At 37.3% G+C, this 17,500-nt stretch overlaps 3 protein-coding genes across 3 annotated transcripts in view; 2 read left to right on the top strand and 1 right to left on the bottom strand.

Annotated features, from left to right (window-relative positions):
* The first annotated feature begins 2,847 nt into the window (after positions 1 to 2,847).
* Positions 2,848 to 4,059, top strand: LOC147831157 (myeloid-associated differentiation marker-like protein 2). The gene has a single exon (XM_087310167.1). It carries the CDS (start codon positions 2,922 to 2,924, stop codon positions 3,786 to 3,788), a length of 867 nt encoding a protein of 288 aa, XP_087166293.1. The 5' UTR covers positions 2,848 to 2,921; the 3' UTR covers positions 3,789 to 4,059.
* Positions 4,060 to 4,865: 806 nt separating this feature from the next.
* Positions 4,866 to 17,500, bottom strand: part of mss51 (MSS51 mitochondrial translational activator) — a 12,727-nt gene continuing 92 nt past the window's right edge. The window contains exons 2-6 of the mRNA XM_087310155.1: positions 14,538 to 14,681; positions 14,321 to 14,445; positions 12,080 to 12,643; positions 10,844 to 10,934; positions 4,866 to 10,080 (exon numbers count right to left, since the gene is read on the bottom strand). Of these exons, the coding sequence (XP_087166281.1) occupies positions 9,882 to 10,080; positions 10,844 to 10,934; positions 12,080 to 12,643; positions 14,321 to 14,445; positions 14,538 to 14,681 (1,123 nt within the window). The 3' untranslated portion in view covers positions 4,866 to 9,881. The remainder of the gene's footprint in view (positions 10,081 to 10,843; positions 10,935 to 12,079; positions 12,644 to 14,320; positions 14,446 to 14,537; positions 14,682 to 17,500) is intronic.
* LOC147831156 (myeloid-associated differentiation marker-like protein 2) lies at positions 4,978 to 5,835 on the top strand. The gene has a single exon (XM_087310168.1). The coding sequence runs from the start codon at positions 4,978 to 4,980 to the stop codon at positions 5,833 to 5,835; it is 858 nt and encodes a 285-aa protein (XP_087166294.1).

Raw genomic sequence — 17,500 nt, 5'->3', positions numbered from 1 at the left:
ACTGGTTTGAGCCTCGGCTGGGTCAGTTGGCGTTTCTGTGTGAGTTTGCATGTTCTCCCTGCGTTCGCGTGGGTTTCCTCCGGGTGCTCCGGTTTCCCCCACAGTCCGAAGACATGCGGTACAGGTGAATTGGGTAGGCTAAACTGTCCATAGTGTATGAGTGTGAATGAGTGTGTGTGAATGTTTCCCACAGATGGGTTGCAGCTGAAAGGGCATCCGCTGCGTAAAAACATGCTGGATAAGTTGGCGGTTCATTCCGCTGTGGCGACCCCGGATTAATAAAGGGACTAAGCCAAGAAGAAAATGAATGAATGTTAATAAAAAGTCACTTTATTAAACTGTAGAGTTTAATTTTTAACGTTAAAAGTCGACAGAGCGGACATCAACCTCCCATAATGCAATTCACAACCGTAAATCAACAGAAAACACTTGTGAATCACAAAATATGAAAACTGTTAACTAACAGATATGTTTCACCCTGTAGGACTATAGCTGCTAGTTTAAAATGTTAGTCAAATGATAACGACAGCTGGAGAGGACAATGAAATCGAGGGAGATGATAGTCAAATATTTCACCATAGTTGCTTATATTTGACTGTCACTTTGTTATTTGCTTGGCAGTATCAAACTGTAGTGTTGAAATTCATTATTAAGTTGACATTAAATTAAAATTCAATATAAAGTTCAAATTCACAACCTGGACTGTTTTCCTCCATTGCTCCTTCATGAGCTCATTTTCCACAATGCTGTACAGTTTCACCTGATGAACATCTTTGACTAGAGACTGATAGTGTCTTCATTATTTAAATGATTATCTAACAGCAAGGGATGGTTCTTGCTTAGCTCTGATCAGAGTTGTTTCTGCTTCAGAAGACTCAATTTATGCTTATATTTATATACTGCATAATAAAACTCATTTAGGATTTCTGTTCATAATAAAATCTGATTTTCTTCAAAACATATTTATATAGATATTTAGAAGAAAAACAAATCATGGGTGGCATGGGAGCTCAGTGGTTAGCTCTGTCGCCTCACAGCAAGAAGGTCACTGGTTCGAGTCCCGGCTGGGCCAGTTGGCATTTCTGTGTGGAGTTTGCATGTTCTCCCCGTGTTGGCGTGGGTTTCCTCCGGATGCTCCGGTGTTCTGTCGATTTGTCCTACCTTGTCATATTGTCCAACCTCCCATTTAAAAAGTAGGTAGCACATTTTGATGAAGCAGTATGCAGCCCATCAGATTTTGCTACCAGTGAAAATTTTAATGTGGAGATTGTAGTTTGATTTCAAGCTGTAATATCGCCCTAACCTGCCTAATGCCTAAGCCCAACCTCAGAACCATTCAAATACAGTGTTGGTAGCATAATCTGATAAAAAAGTCAGGACACCGGTTTCCCCCACAGTCCAAACACATATGCTATAGGGGAATTGGATGAACTAAATTGCTCTTAGTGTATGAATGAGAGTGTTTGGGTGTTTCCCAGTACTGGGTTGCAGCTGGAAGGGCATTCGCTGCGTAAAAAGCGGGCCCTCTGACAACCTTTCACGAAATTGTGGGTGGAGTGCTGTGGACGTAAGTAAAGAGGGTGGGGCTTGTTTTGGTCGTGGATGTAAGTAAGAAGGGCGGCGGGATTATGGACAAAAGTGAAGACCAGTGGGGGACGTCGCAGATTTAAATGAGGACCCCAGGGGGGGGGGGGGGGGTATGTTTGTTGTAAATAAGGGTGTATTTATTCTTTTGCACAATGCTGTGAATACAGTTTTTCCTCAGTCACTTTAGTGCATTTCTCACAACACTATTTACATTTGCAGAACAGTTAATGCATTTCTCAAAACAATTAATCAAAATTAGCTAAACTTGTAAATGCTGAATAGTCATTCCATATAAACGAATAGTTCTCATTTCATTACTTAAGTCATTACATACAAAAATTATGAACTAGTTATTAAAATCTGTCGAGCAAACTTTTAAAAATAAATTTAAATCTTTATTTTCCTGAAAATGTCTTTAAAATTGAGAAATTTGATGAATGATTTACAGACCTGTGTATGTTGCAGGTTCAGTTCCAGTATGTACTGCAATATTGTGTACAGTTGTGCACAGCTCTACCCAAAAGGAGTTTATGTTTGTTGTTAATAAGGGTGTGTTTATTCTTTTGCACAATGCTGTGAATAAATTAGAATTGCAAAGAGCAAATGCAGTAAAAATGTGAAACATTCTGTGTCTTGTACTCAGATGCCTCACTAAATGCAGTGATGTCCAACTTTACTGTAGTTTTCAAATGGCTGTGCAAGCAGAATATAGTGCTGTCTTGAGCATTTTCAGGAAGAGTCACCAAAATCTGACTTTTTTGCATTGAAAAAAATATCCAGAGTGACCTGTCATGATGAAAACAGGACATAGCCATTTGACTATCTTGTTCATAAACAATGGCGGCAGGACTTTTTATCTTGATGATACTGACACTTTCATTGACATCAATACTTGCTTTTGAGGAATGAGCTCTCCATTTTCAGCAAGTGACGTGCTTTTGCAGGTTATCATCTAGGTTTTGCAGTTTGTACTAATTGTTTTGAGAAATGCATTAACTGTTGTGCAAATGTAAATAGTGTTGTGAGAAATGCACCAAAGCCACTGAGAAAAACTGTATTGTTAACTTAATTTCGGCAACATTTTTACAGAGCACTCATTTATCATTATGAAGCTGCTTGGAAATTATAAATGAATGCACTGCTGTCGCATTATGCCATTATATAAAGTGTTCACTATGACTGATAATGATGAGGTGGAGCGTTGGGAATGATGAGACGGTTGCGGTGTCTTTTGCATACACACTTTTATCTTCCTTTAACAGCATCTGTTTTTCATAACGCTTCTGGAAGAGCCACTACACACCGCTCCATCATTTCCTTGACTTCACCTCAAGATGGAGAAGCCGAAATTCTCTCTGTCCACCCTGACCAGCTCGCGTAGCTTCCTGCACATGGCGCAGATCGTGATGTGTGGGGTCACGTTTGTGGTGGGCTACATTTGGGGTCACCCCATGCACACCTACTGGATCTACAGCATGGTAATCTGGGGTTTGTGTCCGATCCTCACGCTGCTGATCACAATAATAGAGATGTTCCTCATACACAAGCTGATCTTGGTGTTTTGCATGGACTGGGATGACTTCACGACCGGCATGGCCATGATGGCGGCGCTCTGCAACTTTTCCTGCACGGTCACGATGGCCAATTTCTACATATGCCGGAAGTGCATTTGGGGTTGGGTGGTCTCTATTCTGTCAGCAGTGTGTTGCGTGCTTTACTCAGTGGAGACTTTTAAGGACAAATGTGATTCGTCAAGATCTGCGACGTATGTGGCCGCACTTCCAGGCTTCTTGAAGATACTTGAAGCCTTCGTTGCTTGTGTTATCCTCATTTCATTGATCGGTTACACCGGTAAACCTGCTTTAATCTGGTGTATTGTAGCCTATGTGGTTCCCTTGCCTTTGACTCTACTGGTTATAATCACCAACATCTTGACCAAGATCAAAAACTGCCTGCCGTTCAGCATTGACCGTTTAACCATGCTCTTCTTGATCATTTCAGTTCTGCTTTACATTTCGGCAGCAATCCTGTGGCCAATCTACAGCTTCAGAGGAAACCCGCGGCCTAAAGACTGTCCTGGGAACAGCTGCGTATGGAGCATCCAGTTTGTGGTCATGTTCATGACTTATGTTAACTTGGGTTTGTACGTCATTGACTTGGTGTTTACCTGCCTTGGTATCTGTGGATTCAAACGCTCTTAACTCTTAATCACTCAGTAAACGCATACTAAAGATTTCTAAAGGGGGTTCTGTAGGGTTGGTGTTACAGAATCAATTTATTTATTCATTTCTAAGTGGAGATTTTCTTTTATAAAGGGTTGAACTATATGTTTTTGAAGCCATCACATGTTTATGTAGTTAATTTGATTATGTTTTCAAGTTCATTCCATAGTCAGTTAGTGAAAGTAGTTTTTATATTTGATTTTTGCTGTCTTAAAATGCTTGATTGTTCAAAATAAAGATTTATTTAACATTTGTGTTGTTGTTATTTTGGGCGTTAGGTGTATTAGGTGTGTCCTGGAGTATCAAAATGTGCAGTATTATGTACATAAGTTAAGTATATTAAGTATACACTATTATATAATGTAAAAACGTATTAGTTCTAGAAAGAAAAAGTGAGTAAACCCATTGGTGTTAAAGCGATTTGACTTTTATTTTAAAAACTCAGTGAATCCTATGGTTTTAAAGCAGTTGACTTTCATTTTAAAAACTGAGTAAACCCACACTGTAAAACCCAAAAGGTTTAGGTAACTCAAACCATTTGAGGAAACCGATTGCAACAAACCATTTAAGTTCAAAAACTTAGCTACACTCATTTCATCTGATAAAGTTGACTATTAGGTTTTACAGTGCATTGGCTTTAAAGTGATTAATTGATGTTAATTTTAAAAATAGAGTAAACTAATTGGTTTTAAAGTGATCAGTGGACATTTGTTTTAAAAACTGAGTAAACCTGTTGGTATAAAGCGATTAGTTTAATTTTATTTTTGAAAAGTGAGTAAACCCATTGGTTTTAAAGCGATTAGTTGACTTTTATTTTAAACACTGAGTAAACCCACACTGTAAAACCCAAAAAGTTAAGGTAACTTAAACCATTTGAGGAAAAAGATTGCAACAAACCATTTAAGTTCAAAAACTAATCCTAATGAGTACTGTGAACTTAATCCAAATGAAGCATAGAAATAGTGCCCCATAGAAACCATGATCTAAAACTGAAAATCAAACTGAATAATGAGAAGCACACACACACACACACACACACACACTCACACAGCAATATATCATGTGTGCAAATATTTTATTGGCAGATTAAATGTAAATCAAGCCCTTTTAATGATCTGACCACCTGTGCACAGTCACTCACATACACTTCAGGATCATACGAAGCACGATGCCTCCGTTTGGACTGAGTCTGCCTCTTGTGCTCCGCATCATAGAGATCATCTTCTGCGCAGTGGCCCTGATCGTCCCCATGTTTCGAGGCCCCATGTACAGCCCATATGGGATCTGGTGTGAATTCGTGTGGGCATTCGCACTCATCATGGCCGTGGTGATCCTGGTGGTTGAGAAGTTTTTGCTTGCTAAACTGATCGAGCTGTTTGTGCTGAAACACACATGGGACGATCTCTCCTGTGGACTGACCCTGCTGTGCTCCGTCATGCTGCTGTCCGCGTGTCTCATCTACTGCATCGTTTTTGTTTGCGCCACATGCATTGTTGATATCATCTGCGCCATCTTTGCCATCCTTGCGTTTATTGCGTACACGGTCGATGCTGTGACGCTGAAACTCAAATGTCCTGCTGGCTATCTATCCAACGTTCAAGGCATCCTGCGCTTCAGCCAGGCGTTTGTGGCCTGTCTTATTTTCACCGGAATATACAATTACTTCAGAGGAGTCGAAAACCAATTCCGGCCTCCAGGTCTGGTCTGGTGCATCGTGGTGTACGTGGTGTGTTTTCCTCCAACAGTAGTGGTGATGCCATCTCACCTGCAGAAGTGTGTGGATCTGCTGCGATGCTGTGATCTCAGTAAGCTGGAGCTGGTGTTGGACATTATAGCTGTGGTTCTGTATGTATCTGCAGCCATTATATGGCCCGCCATCGGATATAAACAACATAAAAGAGACTCTAAAAACCAGGATCATCGCCTTCATGACCTCAACATGGTCACAATACTGACTTATGTGAACTTGGGATTGTACATCGCAGACCTTGTTTTGATTTTGATTGTCATTTACAAAAACAGGTAGACGTACAGTGTAAAAAGCGATTAGGTGCTTTAAAAAGTGAGTAAACTCAATGCCTTCAAAGCGACAAGCTGAGTCTACTTAAAAAAGTGAGTAAAATTGTTGTAACTTCAAAGCTACAAGTTGATTTTACTTTAAAAACTTATGTAAAACCATTGTAAGTTGAAACTGTTAAGGTTTTTATAATTATGATTGTAGTTTATTATCTAAGGAAAGGTGTTTACTTACTATTTTTAGATAAAGGCAACTAATCGCTTTGAAAAGCAACAGGTTTTCGAGCTATTTTTTCCCTAATATTTCAGAGACATCATCAGATGTTTGATTGTGTTTAGCTTCAGTATAGAAATTCAATGTATGAAGAATTTGTTCAATATTGTGAATGTATACAAGTGACCAACTGCACATGCATTGGAATTAAATGAAATGGATTGGCATTAGGAAAATAAACTGAATATATTTAAAGGGATAGTTCACCCAGAAATTAATTTAACTTACTGTTTATTATCCATCGAGTGGTTCCAAAGTTTTATGAGTTTCTTTCTTCTGTTGAACACAAAAGAAGATATTTTGAAGAATGTTAGAATTTAGTAACCACCCCACATAGCAAATGCTTTCTGGGCCAGCTCCGGGCCACACAATAACTTTTCTCTCGGCCCAAGTACCACAAAGAGTGCAGTCCTGAGGTGGCCCATAACTGGATTAAAGACACATGGGCCATAACCGGTCCGAATCACACCCAATTTATTACCCTTAACTAGGCCCACATGGAATCTGTGCGCACAGAAATCCGCTGTTTTTTAGCTCATCATTAATTCTGTCTATTTACTTAAGTAAATAAGTATAAATCTATATTTATTCAGTTGTAAAATTAATTACAGTGATATAATGGACTAATATGTAAATATTCATCTGATTTATCTACAATGCAGTGTGTACAGTAATATTTTCTGTCATTTAGTAGATATATCATATGCGCGACTTTGTTTACCAAATGAAGTCAATCTAATTGGATTTGCATTTTAAACATTAAATAAAAGTTGAAAAAAGGTATTACTTTTTATTTGACATATTAAGGTTTAGTTATGACAGTGTTGCCAGACGTAAGATAATTATCGTATTTGTACGATAATTTCGACCTCTGTACGATGTACGATCAATAATGAGAAAAATCCTATATTGTACGATAATTTCAGAATTTTATGGCATTTAAAAGTAACTCAATTTTAATCTTCGGACTTTTTTACTTATTGATCTAGCTGCATCTTTTCTGTGCTGTCTGTGAGGAGTAGGTGGAGTTAGGCATAGGCATGTTTTCTATCTCATCTTACGTTGCCTCTTCTCAGCCAATCAAAGTGGAGAATGGCTCTCTCTCTCTCACGAGTTAACGCTCCTGCTGTGCGTGCCCGTGGTTAGGTCAGTAGTTTTCAGTTTGAGGTCGATCTTTTAAGCAATAATGTTAAAACAATTCATGCTGTAAAGGAAGGTGAGAAGGACGGGAGTTTTCCCTTGATGTTCTCGTTTTTCCCCATTCAAATGCGTCTTGTGAACGTGTTTTTTCAAAGTTAGTCTCATCAATACAAAGCATGCACACCAGAGTGTGCACTGCTTTCAAGCCGACCAGCACTATTTTGCAGTCCATTACGGCATCCAATTTGTACGGAAAAATAAATCCCTCAACATCTAGCAACATTCAATGACAGCAACTCAGAGGTGGAGTTTGAACCTTCCCACTAAGGTACCTAGTTTTTTTTTAACGTATTGTGGTAATTTGCTCGTTGTGTCAAAACGCTATGTGTCTAGATAATAGTTGTATACTCTCAGTTTGACTCGTGAACAATAATTTTCCTCCAAATACGATACTCCAAATACGATACTGGTACGATACTTTGACATTTCCAATCTGGCAACACTGAGTTATGATACCCCCAAAATAATTCAGCAGAAATCCGGAGACTTTTACTAAAATTCTCTGCAGTAATAGCAAAAAACGTCCGCAGATTCCATCTGGCCCTACCCTTAACTGGGCCAAAACAGGTTTATTATTGGTACCGATTATTAGCTATAAGTTAACCATATCAACCACCATTTAACCAGAAACCCCCAAAACTGAGCCATAACCCAACCTAATGTTACCTAAACAATGTGAACATTCCCTACACTAATCTGGGCCACACACCTCCTGGCCCAAATGTAGTTTGCCGTCATGCATGCAGTGCCATCATTGCCATGCATGGCCCACATTCGGCTGACATTATGAGCGCCAGTGCCGGCAACACGCCAGCAGTGCCATAGTGAGGCCACATTTGGGCCAAGTCTGTTTGCTATGTGGGACCCAGGTAGCAAAGAATTCTGGCCCAGATTTGGCATAAAGATGACACAGCCGGCATTCGTCCGGCACTGGCATCCATCATGTGGGCCAAACATGGCCCAGGTTTGGCAGAAGTAGCACCATCTTACTGGTGGCACTCAAGACTTGGGCCAGATATCAAATGTAGTATTTGGCCCAGATGTTAAAATGTATATGTGGGCCACGTAAGTTGGGTCTATCTTGACCCACTTTTAAAATACATTAAAAATAATTTTTAGTAAAGAAAAAATTCTGTTAATCTGGTCACTTCAAGAAAAAGCACAGCCATAAAGCGAAATGCTTCAAGGGTTTATAAAAACATTGCAGTCGCGACACATCAACATATGTGGCCCAGTTCAAGCCTAAGTATGGGTCATTAACTTGGCTGAGACTAGGCCCAGATGTGGTCCATGTTTGCTTCTTGTATGGAAGCCAGACTTGGTCCAGTCATGTACCGTAATTCACTGCGGCATGTTGGCCAAGCAAATGCGGATGGTGTGGGCCAGAGCTGGGCCGGAGAAATTTTGCTATGGGGGCATTGACTTCCACAGGAGGAAATCAAATATGTAAGTTAATGGTTGCCAGTTTAAAATATATATTTTTAAATGTCTTCAATAGAAAAAAGAAACTCAAACAGGATTTTGACAAGTGAAAGGTGAGTAACAGAATAGCAGACTTATATATATCATGTAAACAATTAGCATCAATAAAGTGACGCTTCCTGGTGACGTGGAATCACAGCACATTATGTTAGCTGACCAATCAGAGCCTCTTGAGGGCGGGCTTTATGAGAAACTAGGAAATATGACAGTCGTTTTCATGTTAGCTGAGTAGCTGCAAAGAATGACCAAGAGGCAACACTCAATAGAACGTTCCATTGCAACAGCAGCGCCCAGCAACAGCCCCGGATTCCGCTATTTTGGAGTGAAAGTGATTGGTTGTCCATTGGATCTCATTACTGTTGCAATGGCAAGCAGCTGCTCTGTTTTTTATTTATTTATTTATAATCATCGGCACTATTAATAGTTTATTTTACAGACTAATAATATGCTGTTGTTCTAATGGAGTTTTCATTCCAAAATGGCCGCTGCACCTTCTAGTGGCTGTTTCCCAAATTACACTAGAGTGTCGCCTCTTGGTCATTTTAAGCTCTTTGGTAGCTGTTTATAATCAAAGTAAGACTTGTAAAAAAATAAAGTGATTTTTTACAAATAAAGCATGAGCACACATTGCTTTGTTTCTTATAAACACAACCAAGCCTTAAAATACACTCTTGACCACCCCTTTAAAACGACAAATTGATATATCAGTTTATCTGCTCGGATTTGCATACATTTCTAACCTTGGCGATTATAGCAGGAGTGGCCAAACCTGTTCCAGGAGATCTCCCTTTCTGCAGAGTTCAGCTGCACCTTGATCAAACACAATGCCTCAATGTTGTGGGGGTGAGACTATTCAGACAGAAACCATTATAATACATTTTGATCAAAATGGCATAATCATTCAATAATGTAGGAAACAGTAGATAATTGTACATAATCGTAGTACCAAAGCATATGCCACTTGTTCAAAGAAATGAGAAACTGCTTTTTTTAGTGTGCAGAAGTGGCACAATGATGTGAAGATTGAACAGGTAGTCTTGACAATTCTTGATCTAAGAAATGTGCCAAAGCGACTGAGGAAAACTGTAAAATATGCAGTATTAGTGTTGCTCTTCCTCCTCTTTAATCTCCAGCAGTCCTTGGAAAGAAATGTAGTGAGCGTTTGCATAAATGAGCGATTTGTTGGGGCTTTTCGGTATTTGTTCAGGTTTCAGAGAGCTGAAGGGGTTCGAGCCGGTGTCTTTCACATACATCTCCAGCTCCATGAACATATGAAGAGTACTCTGACGCTCCGCTTCACTGAGGATAGATGGAGAGAGAAAGGGATAGATGGATGGATGGATGGATAAGATAGATAGATGAATGAATGGATGTGATAGATGGATGGATGTATGGGATGGATGTATGGGATAGATAGATAGATAGATAGATAGATAGATAGATAGATAGATAGATAGATAGATAGATAGATAGATAGATAGATAGATAGATAGATAGATAGATAGATAGATAGATGGATGGATGGATGGATGGATGGATGGATGGATGGATGGATGGATGGATGGATGGATGGATGGATGGATGGATGGATGGATGGATGGATGGATGGATGGATGGATTAGATAGACAGACAGACAGACAGACGGATGGATAGATGGATAGATCGATAGATGTGTCAATGTCAATGTGTTTCTGCAGACTGTTTTAATCAAGTGTGATTATTAAAAAGATAATTAATTAACTTTAACCATTAGAAGCTGCCTATATTCACAAACTGTCACCAAACAACTGTGTTTAAAAGTGATTTTTGCATATAAGATCTCCAAAACCAAAGCAAATGATAAATGTTTTGGTAACTCTGTAATTCAACTTTATAGTGACAACACAAAACATATAAGTTTCAGTTGTTGCTCCTGGTCAAAAATGATCCCAACTTGACACTGCCTTTTCTTGCAGATGCGCACATTCAGCACAATATCGACGCTGAAACTATATAGTGTACACTACAATTCTCAGATATGGTGTATCATTTGTTCTGCATGCTTTTGTGAAACAAACTTACCTGATCATGGTAATTAAAGTCGGGATGTTGTAGTCTCGTAACAGCAAGAGCGTCGGAAACCAATCCTGACTCACTTCCTGTCCCTCAAACCCTGAAAATAACATTCAAAATTAATAAGAGTTCAAACATACTGTTTTACGTGTATAAACAGAAGAATCTGTGCTTTTATAAAGTGGATGTAATTTGTCATATGTTGCTGCTGTAACCTAAAGTGAGTTGTTTGTGACGAATACACTCTGAAGTTTACTATGAAGTGTATTAACCCAACTTTGGGTAAAATATAGCGGAGTTAAATGTCATTTGTCATTTGAAAAAACAACCCAGTGGTTAGATTTGACCAAACACAGGGTTAGCACTACCCAAAAATTTTCAGATAAATCTTTCAGAGAAGTTACAGTTCACCCAAAATGAAAATATACTCAGTTTACACAACCTCAAGTAGTTCCAAGGGGTATCACTAATTTAGCAGAGATACTAACTTTATTTCTAAACGGATTTTTAAATGCAATTAGAGTAAATACATTTTAAATTTAATTTTACATATTTAGTTTTACAAATTTTAGGTGTAGTTTAATTATTTGCAACTATTTTAAATAATTTTTTATTATTGTATTTTATTCATTCATTCATTTTCTTGTCGGCTTAGTCCCTTTATTAATCCAGGGTCGCCACAGCGGAATGAACCGCCAACTTATCCAGCAAGTTTTTACGCAGCGGATGCCCTTCCAGCCGCAACCCATCTCTGGGAAACATCCACACACACATTCACACACACACACTCACACACCACGGACAATTTAGCCTACCCAATTCACCTGTACTGCATGTCTTTGGACTGTGGGGGAAACCGGAGCACCCGGAGGAAACCCATGCGAAGGCAGGGAGAACATGCAAACTCCACACAGAAACGCCAACTAAGCCGAGGTTCGAACCAGCGACACAGCGACCTTCTTGCTGTGAGGCGAGTATTTGTATTTAATTTAATTTATAGTATTTGTATTGTATTTTATTTTACTTTAATAGTTTATTTGATTTCATCTTTTTTACTTTATTAACAATATTAAAATTAAAACTTAAATATATAAACTAAATTTGTTTTACAGATTTTAGATGTACTTGAAATATTAGACATGAAATATGTACTTGAAATATAAAACATATATTTAATTATTTTATTTTGATGATCAAAAAATCTGTTGATGTGCTGGAGGAGGATTTGTGGTGGTCTGTTTGTACCTGGATGAAATCCCACCACCAGATCAGGTTTGGCAGCTTCTCCTTTCTCCACTTTCTCCTCCCAGAACTCATGGTAGAGGCCCTTGTAGGCGCTGATGTAGACTCGTCCTCGGGGCCCGAACGCCCTCAAAGGAGGCCTCATGATGGGCCCCTGGACCACCTCAGGCCCCACCATCACCACCTCCAGCCCCTGGTGCCCCGGGAACATGTGGCTGAGCTCGTCCAGATCTGTGGTTCGGGCTCCCAGGGTCTCGTTTTGAGCGGCTCCCACAACATGTACAGTCAGAGGCCGTGAATATGGATCTAAATTAAACATCCGAATCCCCATTCCGATAGTAAGAGGCCTGGAAAGAAATTCACTGCAAACTCTCCACACAGACTCTCGAAGCTCTGCTTCCTCCGGCCGCGGCCTGCATCCATTGGTCCAGAGGTCTGCCATGTTCTGTCCTGATAGGATGGGCTCCAGACGGGCCGTCAGATCTCCCTGCATCGACAACCAATCATTCCAACCGCTCACTTTGTTTGCAGGACGAGACCACGCCTTCGTAGGGAAAGGAAGGTCTCCTATTGGATGTTAGAAATGAGTCACCTTTATGTACAGCTCACTTGTAGTTTCTCTGGATTCACAATTCAAGTTATGTATTTATGATATAATTCACGTTTCTTTCTGCTAAATACTGTGCAAGTTTTTTTTTTGGACATTACATGTCACAATGGACATCATGTCAGCCCATGTTTATAGTAATTTCTGAGCATTTCATCCAATTTAAAGCCTGCAGTCCATGAAAGTGGATGATTGTCATCCAATCAAATGGCGGTAGGTCTCGGCATGTTGTAATTTGAAAGAAATCCAAGCAGCATGGCATCACTTCACTCCAGACACCGACAAATGTAAGCCACAAACACAATGTTTATTTTCAGTGTTATTAATATGTTTGCTAATACTTTATAGATTGTATGTTAAGAAGAGGGACTGCACCTACTAATTAAAGTTTAAAACCTTTTGTAACACTGCAAGCTTTAAATCAGGATTTTTTCAAATGTGTCTGTTTATTATGATGATCAATGGGATTAAAATCTGTTACTGAAAATAGATCTCCAATAATGCTTTTTGAGTACAAATATAATCATTTAAAATGATGGTGAAAATAAGAGAAAAAAACTATGTTTCAATATGTTAATATTAATTTCTAGTTAAAATAATACACATGTTTTAACTTCAGGGGGAAATAAAAGATCTATATTTGGTGAAATAAGGCAAGGAACGTTTATTTATATGTCACATTTCAAACACATTAGTAATTCAAAGTGATTTAGATAAACAAGAACAAAAAAAAATCAAGAATAAAAATTAAAAATAACAAATGATTAAAACTGATGTGTTTAAATGTGTCAAAACATGTTTTAAAAGACCTTTAAAACCTTTATTTTCAACGATGACAAGTGAAAACATTTGTTATTCCAACTAATTTTCATTTTATAGAAACAAGAAAAGAAAAACAGCTGTAAATGACAATATCTTAAATCTGAACTATGGAAGAGATTTTATCAGACATTTTTAGAAGAAATATTACCAGCTTTACAGAAAACCAGAGTTAATATCTGTAAAATCTTAGAATCCCTAATACAGATGATACAGTTAATGTGGTCACACTTTACAAAAAGGTTCATTAGTTAATGTTAATTAATGCATTTGCTAACATGAACAAACAATGAACAATACATTTACTACTGTATTTGTTCATGCTAGTTAACGTTAGTTAATGAAAATACAGTAGTTCATTGTTAGTTTGTTAACTCATGGTGCATTAACTAATGTTAACAAGCCTGAGTTTGGATGTTAATTATGCATTAGTAAATGTTCAATTCTGATTAATAATGCTGTACATGTGCTGTTCATGATTAGTTCAAGTTAGTAAATGCATTAACTAATTAACCTTATTGTAAAGTGTTACCGTTTATGTTTTACAACCAAGATTTTTAATATAGTGTTTACTGCATGTATGTGTATAAATAAACAACTTTAATAAACAAGTGTTGGGAGCAGAGATAGGGGAATGTTTGACAAAGGACCTCGAGCTGGGAATCGAACTCAGGTCACCAAGAGCTATGTGTACTAATGTGTACTAATGTGTATGTGTACTTGGCACTTACCACTAGGCTATTGGCGCCGACCCTTTAATGTTTTTACTATTAAGAAAATGTTTTTATTTTTAAAGCTTAATAAACAGCTAAGCTCACCTTTATAAATGAGCCACTCGACGCATCTGTCCACCGCCGCCATGCGCAGTTTATTGCAGTAGTGTTTATGCTGAGGCCAGTTTTTCTTCTGACACTCTTTACTGCAGTAATACACATTCAGACAGCTGCGCCAGACACAGAGACAGGTGTTTTACTGTAGATCAACTGAGACAGAACATTTAGTTTGATCATAATATCATCACAATCGTCCTCATACCGAGTGCATCTCTTCAGTGAGCCTTTTACTTGTGACGGGAGTCTCTCACACTGCGCGCATATTTTAAAGGATTCCTCCATTTTCTCAAACATCTCCTTCGTCGAGCGGAAACCTACAGGCTTGTTGGCCTTATTGTCTGAAACACTGAAAAACAGGAGAGAGAAATGTAAACGTTAGTTCGTTCAAAAAACATTCATTCATTATCTTTTTAGCTTAGTCCCTTTATTAATCAGGGGTCTTCACAGTGGAATGAACCGCCAACTTATCCAGCATATGTTTTACACAGTGGATGCCCTTTCAGCCCTTTACCAAGTACTGGGAAACACCCATACACACTCATTCACACACACTGCAGACAATGTAGTTCATCAATTCCCCTATAGCCCATGTGTTTGGACTGCGGGGGAAACCGGAGCACCCGGAGGAAATCAACGCCAACACAGGGAGAACATGCAAACTCCACACAGAAATGCCAACTGACCCAACTGAGGCTCGAACCAGCAACCTTCTTGCTGTGAGGCGACAGCGCTACCCACTGTGCCTCCGCTGCCCCCATATTTCATATTATCAACTAATATTTTATTTTCTAAGCATGTTTAGTCTTCTTTATTTGATTAATTTAAACTTTATTTAAGGTAAGCCTAAGCAACTGTAATTAAATTACTTAATATTTAAAAGTAAATGAATTGCTATTTTACTTTTTATTTAATTTAAAGTAACTAATGACTTTGTAACTAATTACAGCAACACTATCTGTTACATATCATTGCTCAATTGCAAAAAAAGGCAAAATATAAGGAAAATAATTGCAAAATATCTGTGGTATAAGGACTGCAAAATTTCTTTATCTGCTCATTCAATACTTCTTTTTGCTAAATAAAAATAAATAAACAAATGCTGCGTTAAACTGATCAAAGGAATAGTAGCCACTAGCCAGTAAAGTCTTTTCAATTTTAGATGAATGACAATAGTACAATTCATCAAATCATTCTGAAATATAAAATGCATCATAGTTTGCAAATCAACATAAAGCAGCACAGATGATTTAAAATTGATCTTGTTATTATAATTATTATTATTATTATAAATATTACTATTCAATGTTATTTATTTTTATACAATAATAATAATAATAATAATAATAATTATTATTATTATTATTATTAGTATTATTATTGTTGTTGTTGTTATTATTATTTTTATTATTATTATTATTATTATTATTCGATGTTACTTCTATTTATTTTATATAATAATAATAATAATAATAATAATAATAATAATTATTATTATTATTATTATTTATTAATTTATTTTCTTGTCGGCTTAGTCCCTTTATTAATCCGGGGTCGCCACAGCGGAATGAACTGTCAACTTATCCAGTACGTTTTTACGCAGCGGATACCCTTCCAGCTGCAACCCATCTCTGGGAAACATTCAGTATGTGTGTGTGTGTGTGTGAGTGTGTGTGTGTGTGTGTGGATATTTGCCAGAGATGGGTTGTGGCTGCTTTGTAAAAATGTGCTGGATAAATTGGCGGTTCATTCCGCTGTTGCGACCCCGAATTAATAAAGGGACTAAGCTGACAAGAAAATGAGTGAATATCCTTCTTTAAATTAATAACAAAAGTGATTTTTTTTCCATTGTATAGATCTCAATAGTTGCATCTATCCAATTATTTAAGGTTGGTCACTCTTGCTGTAGCCATTTGCGTGTGATTGCTTTTTTACTGGCAGCCATGAGAGCATATATCAGGTATATATTGTCTGCCGTTACTGTATCTGTATTTACACAGCCAAAATATAACAACTTACTTTCTATATTATTATTATTAAATATTAATATTAGAATTAATGATTATGGATCTTTGAAGGACATACTATGGAAGAAACCGTACATCCAACCTTAAGATTTAAAAAATGATCTATCATAACTGCAACACATGATAAATAAACAACTGCATAATTTAGAGATGAACATTCAATTCAGTGGTTCTTCAGCATAATTAATCTGTACATCAGCTGATTGGCTGTGATGTGTTCCTCCGGTTAACAAATTTTTTTTAATGAATGATGAAAATTACTGAAGAATGCAGCACAGGAAAACAGGAATTCATAAGGAATTAATGTGACAAACAGTAGACTGTCCTGTATTCGATTATTTGAGAGTATTCTAGAGGCCTACGTGAATGAACAGAAGCACAGGCAGCTGCTGGGTTATTTATAGCCGCTCTCAAAATACAGCAGACAGCAGTGACAGCTGAGACGGAACCGGTTAACATACAGACAGCCATATTATGTCATTAAATGCAAGCAAAAAATATGTAAATCAATAAATAAATAGGACTAAGAAACTAATAAAAAAATGTAAACTCAATATGTTGTTCACTAATTAAATAAATAACAATGCCCACATAAAAAAATATCCTCTAGTAGGCTACTTTATAGTAAATACTACAGTGTCTTGAACCCTACAATAGTAAAATTTATTAAACTATATATATATATATATATATATATATATATATATATATATATATATATATATATATATATATATTCTAATATTTACAAAACTGTAGTATTAACTAGTAAACCGATAAACTGTAATAGTACCATATACATTAATTTTTACTACAACTGTGGTGTATACCCTATATAGATATTTAAATAAAGGTTTACACAGTAGCCTGGGTTGTTTATACGATATTACTATAATTGTATTATCAAAGCAACTATATGAATTAAGATAAACTCAAGCAGCATATTTTACTATAATATGGTTCAAGACACTGTTGTACTATGAAGTATTTTTCATGTGGGTAATATTAATAACAGTATAACAACGTTTAAAAACGTTAGCATGTTTACTTAGCTTTGTTTGTGTTAGCGTAAGTAACGTAAACTTAATGGGTCACGTGATCGCGTCGGACAGCATTTGGTACACATTTTGACTGCAGTATG

This window comes from Danio rerio, chromosome 24 (genome assembly GCF_052040795.2).
Source record: "Danio rerio strain M-AB ecotype USA chromosome 24, GRCz13ab, whole genome shotgun sequence".
NCBI lineage: Eukaryota > Metazoa > Chordata > Actinopteri > Cypriniformes > Danionidae > Danio > Danio rerio.
Note: the sequence above shows the minus strand (reverse complement) of the source record. Positions and strands in the feature narration are given on the sequence as shown.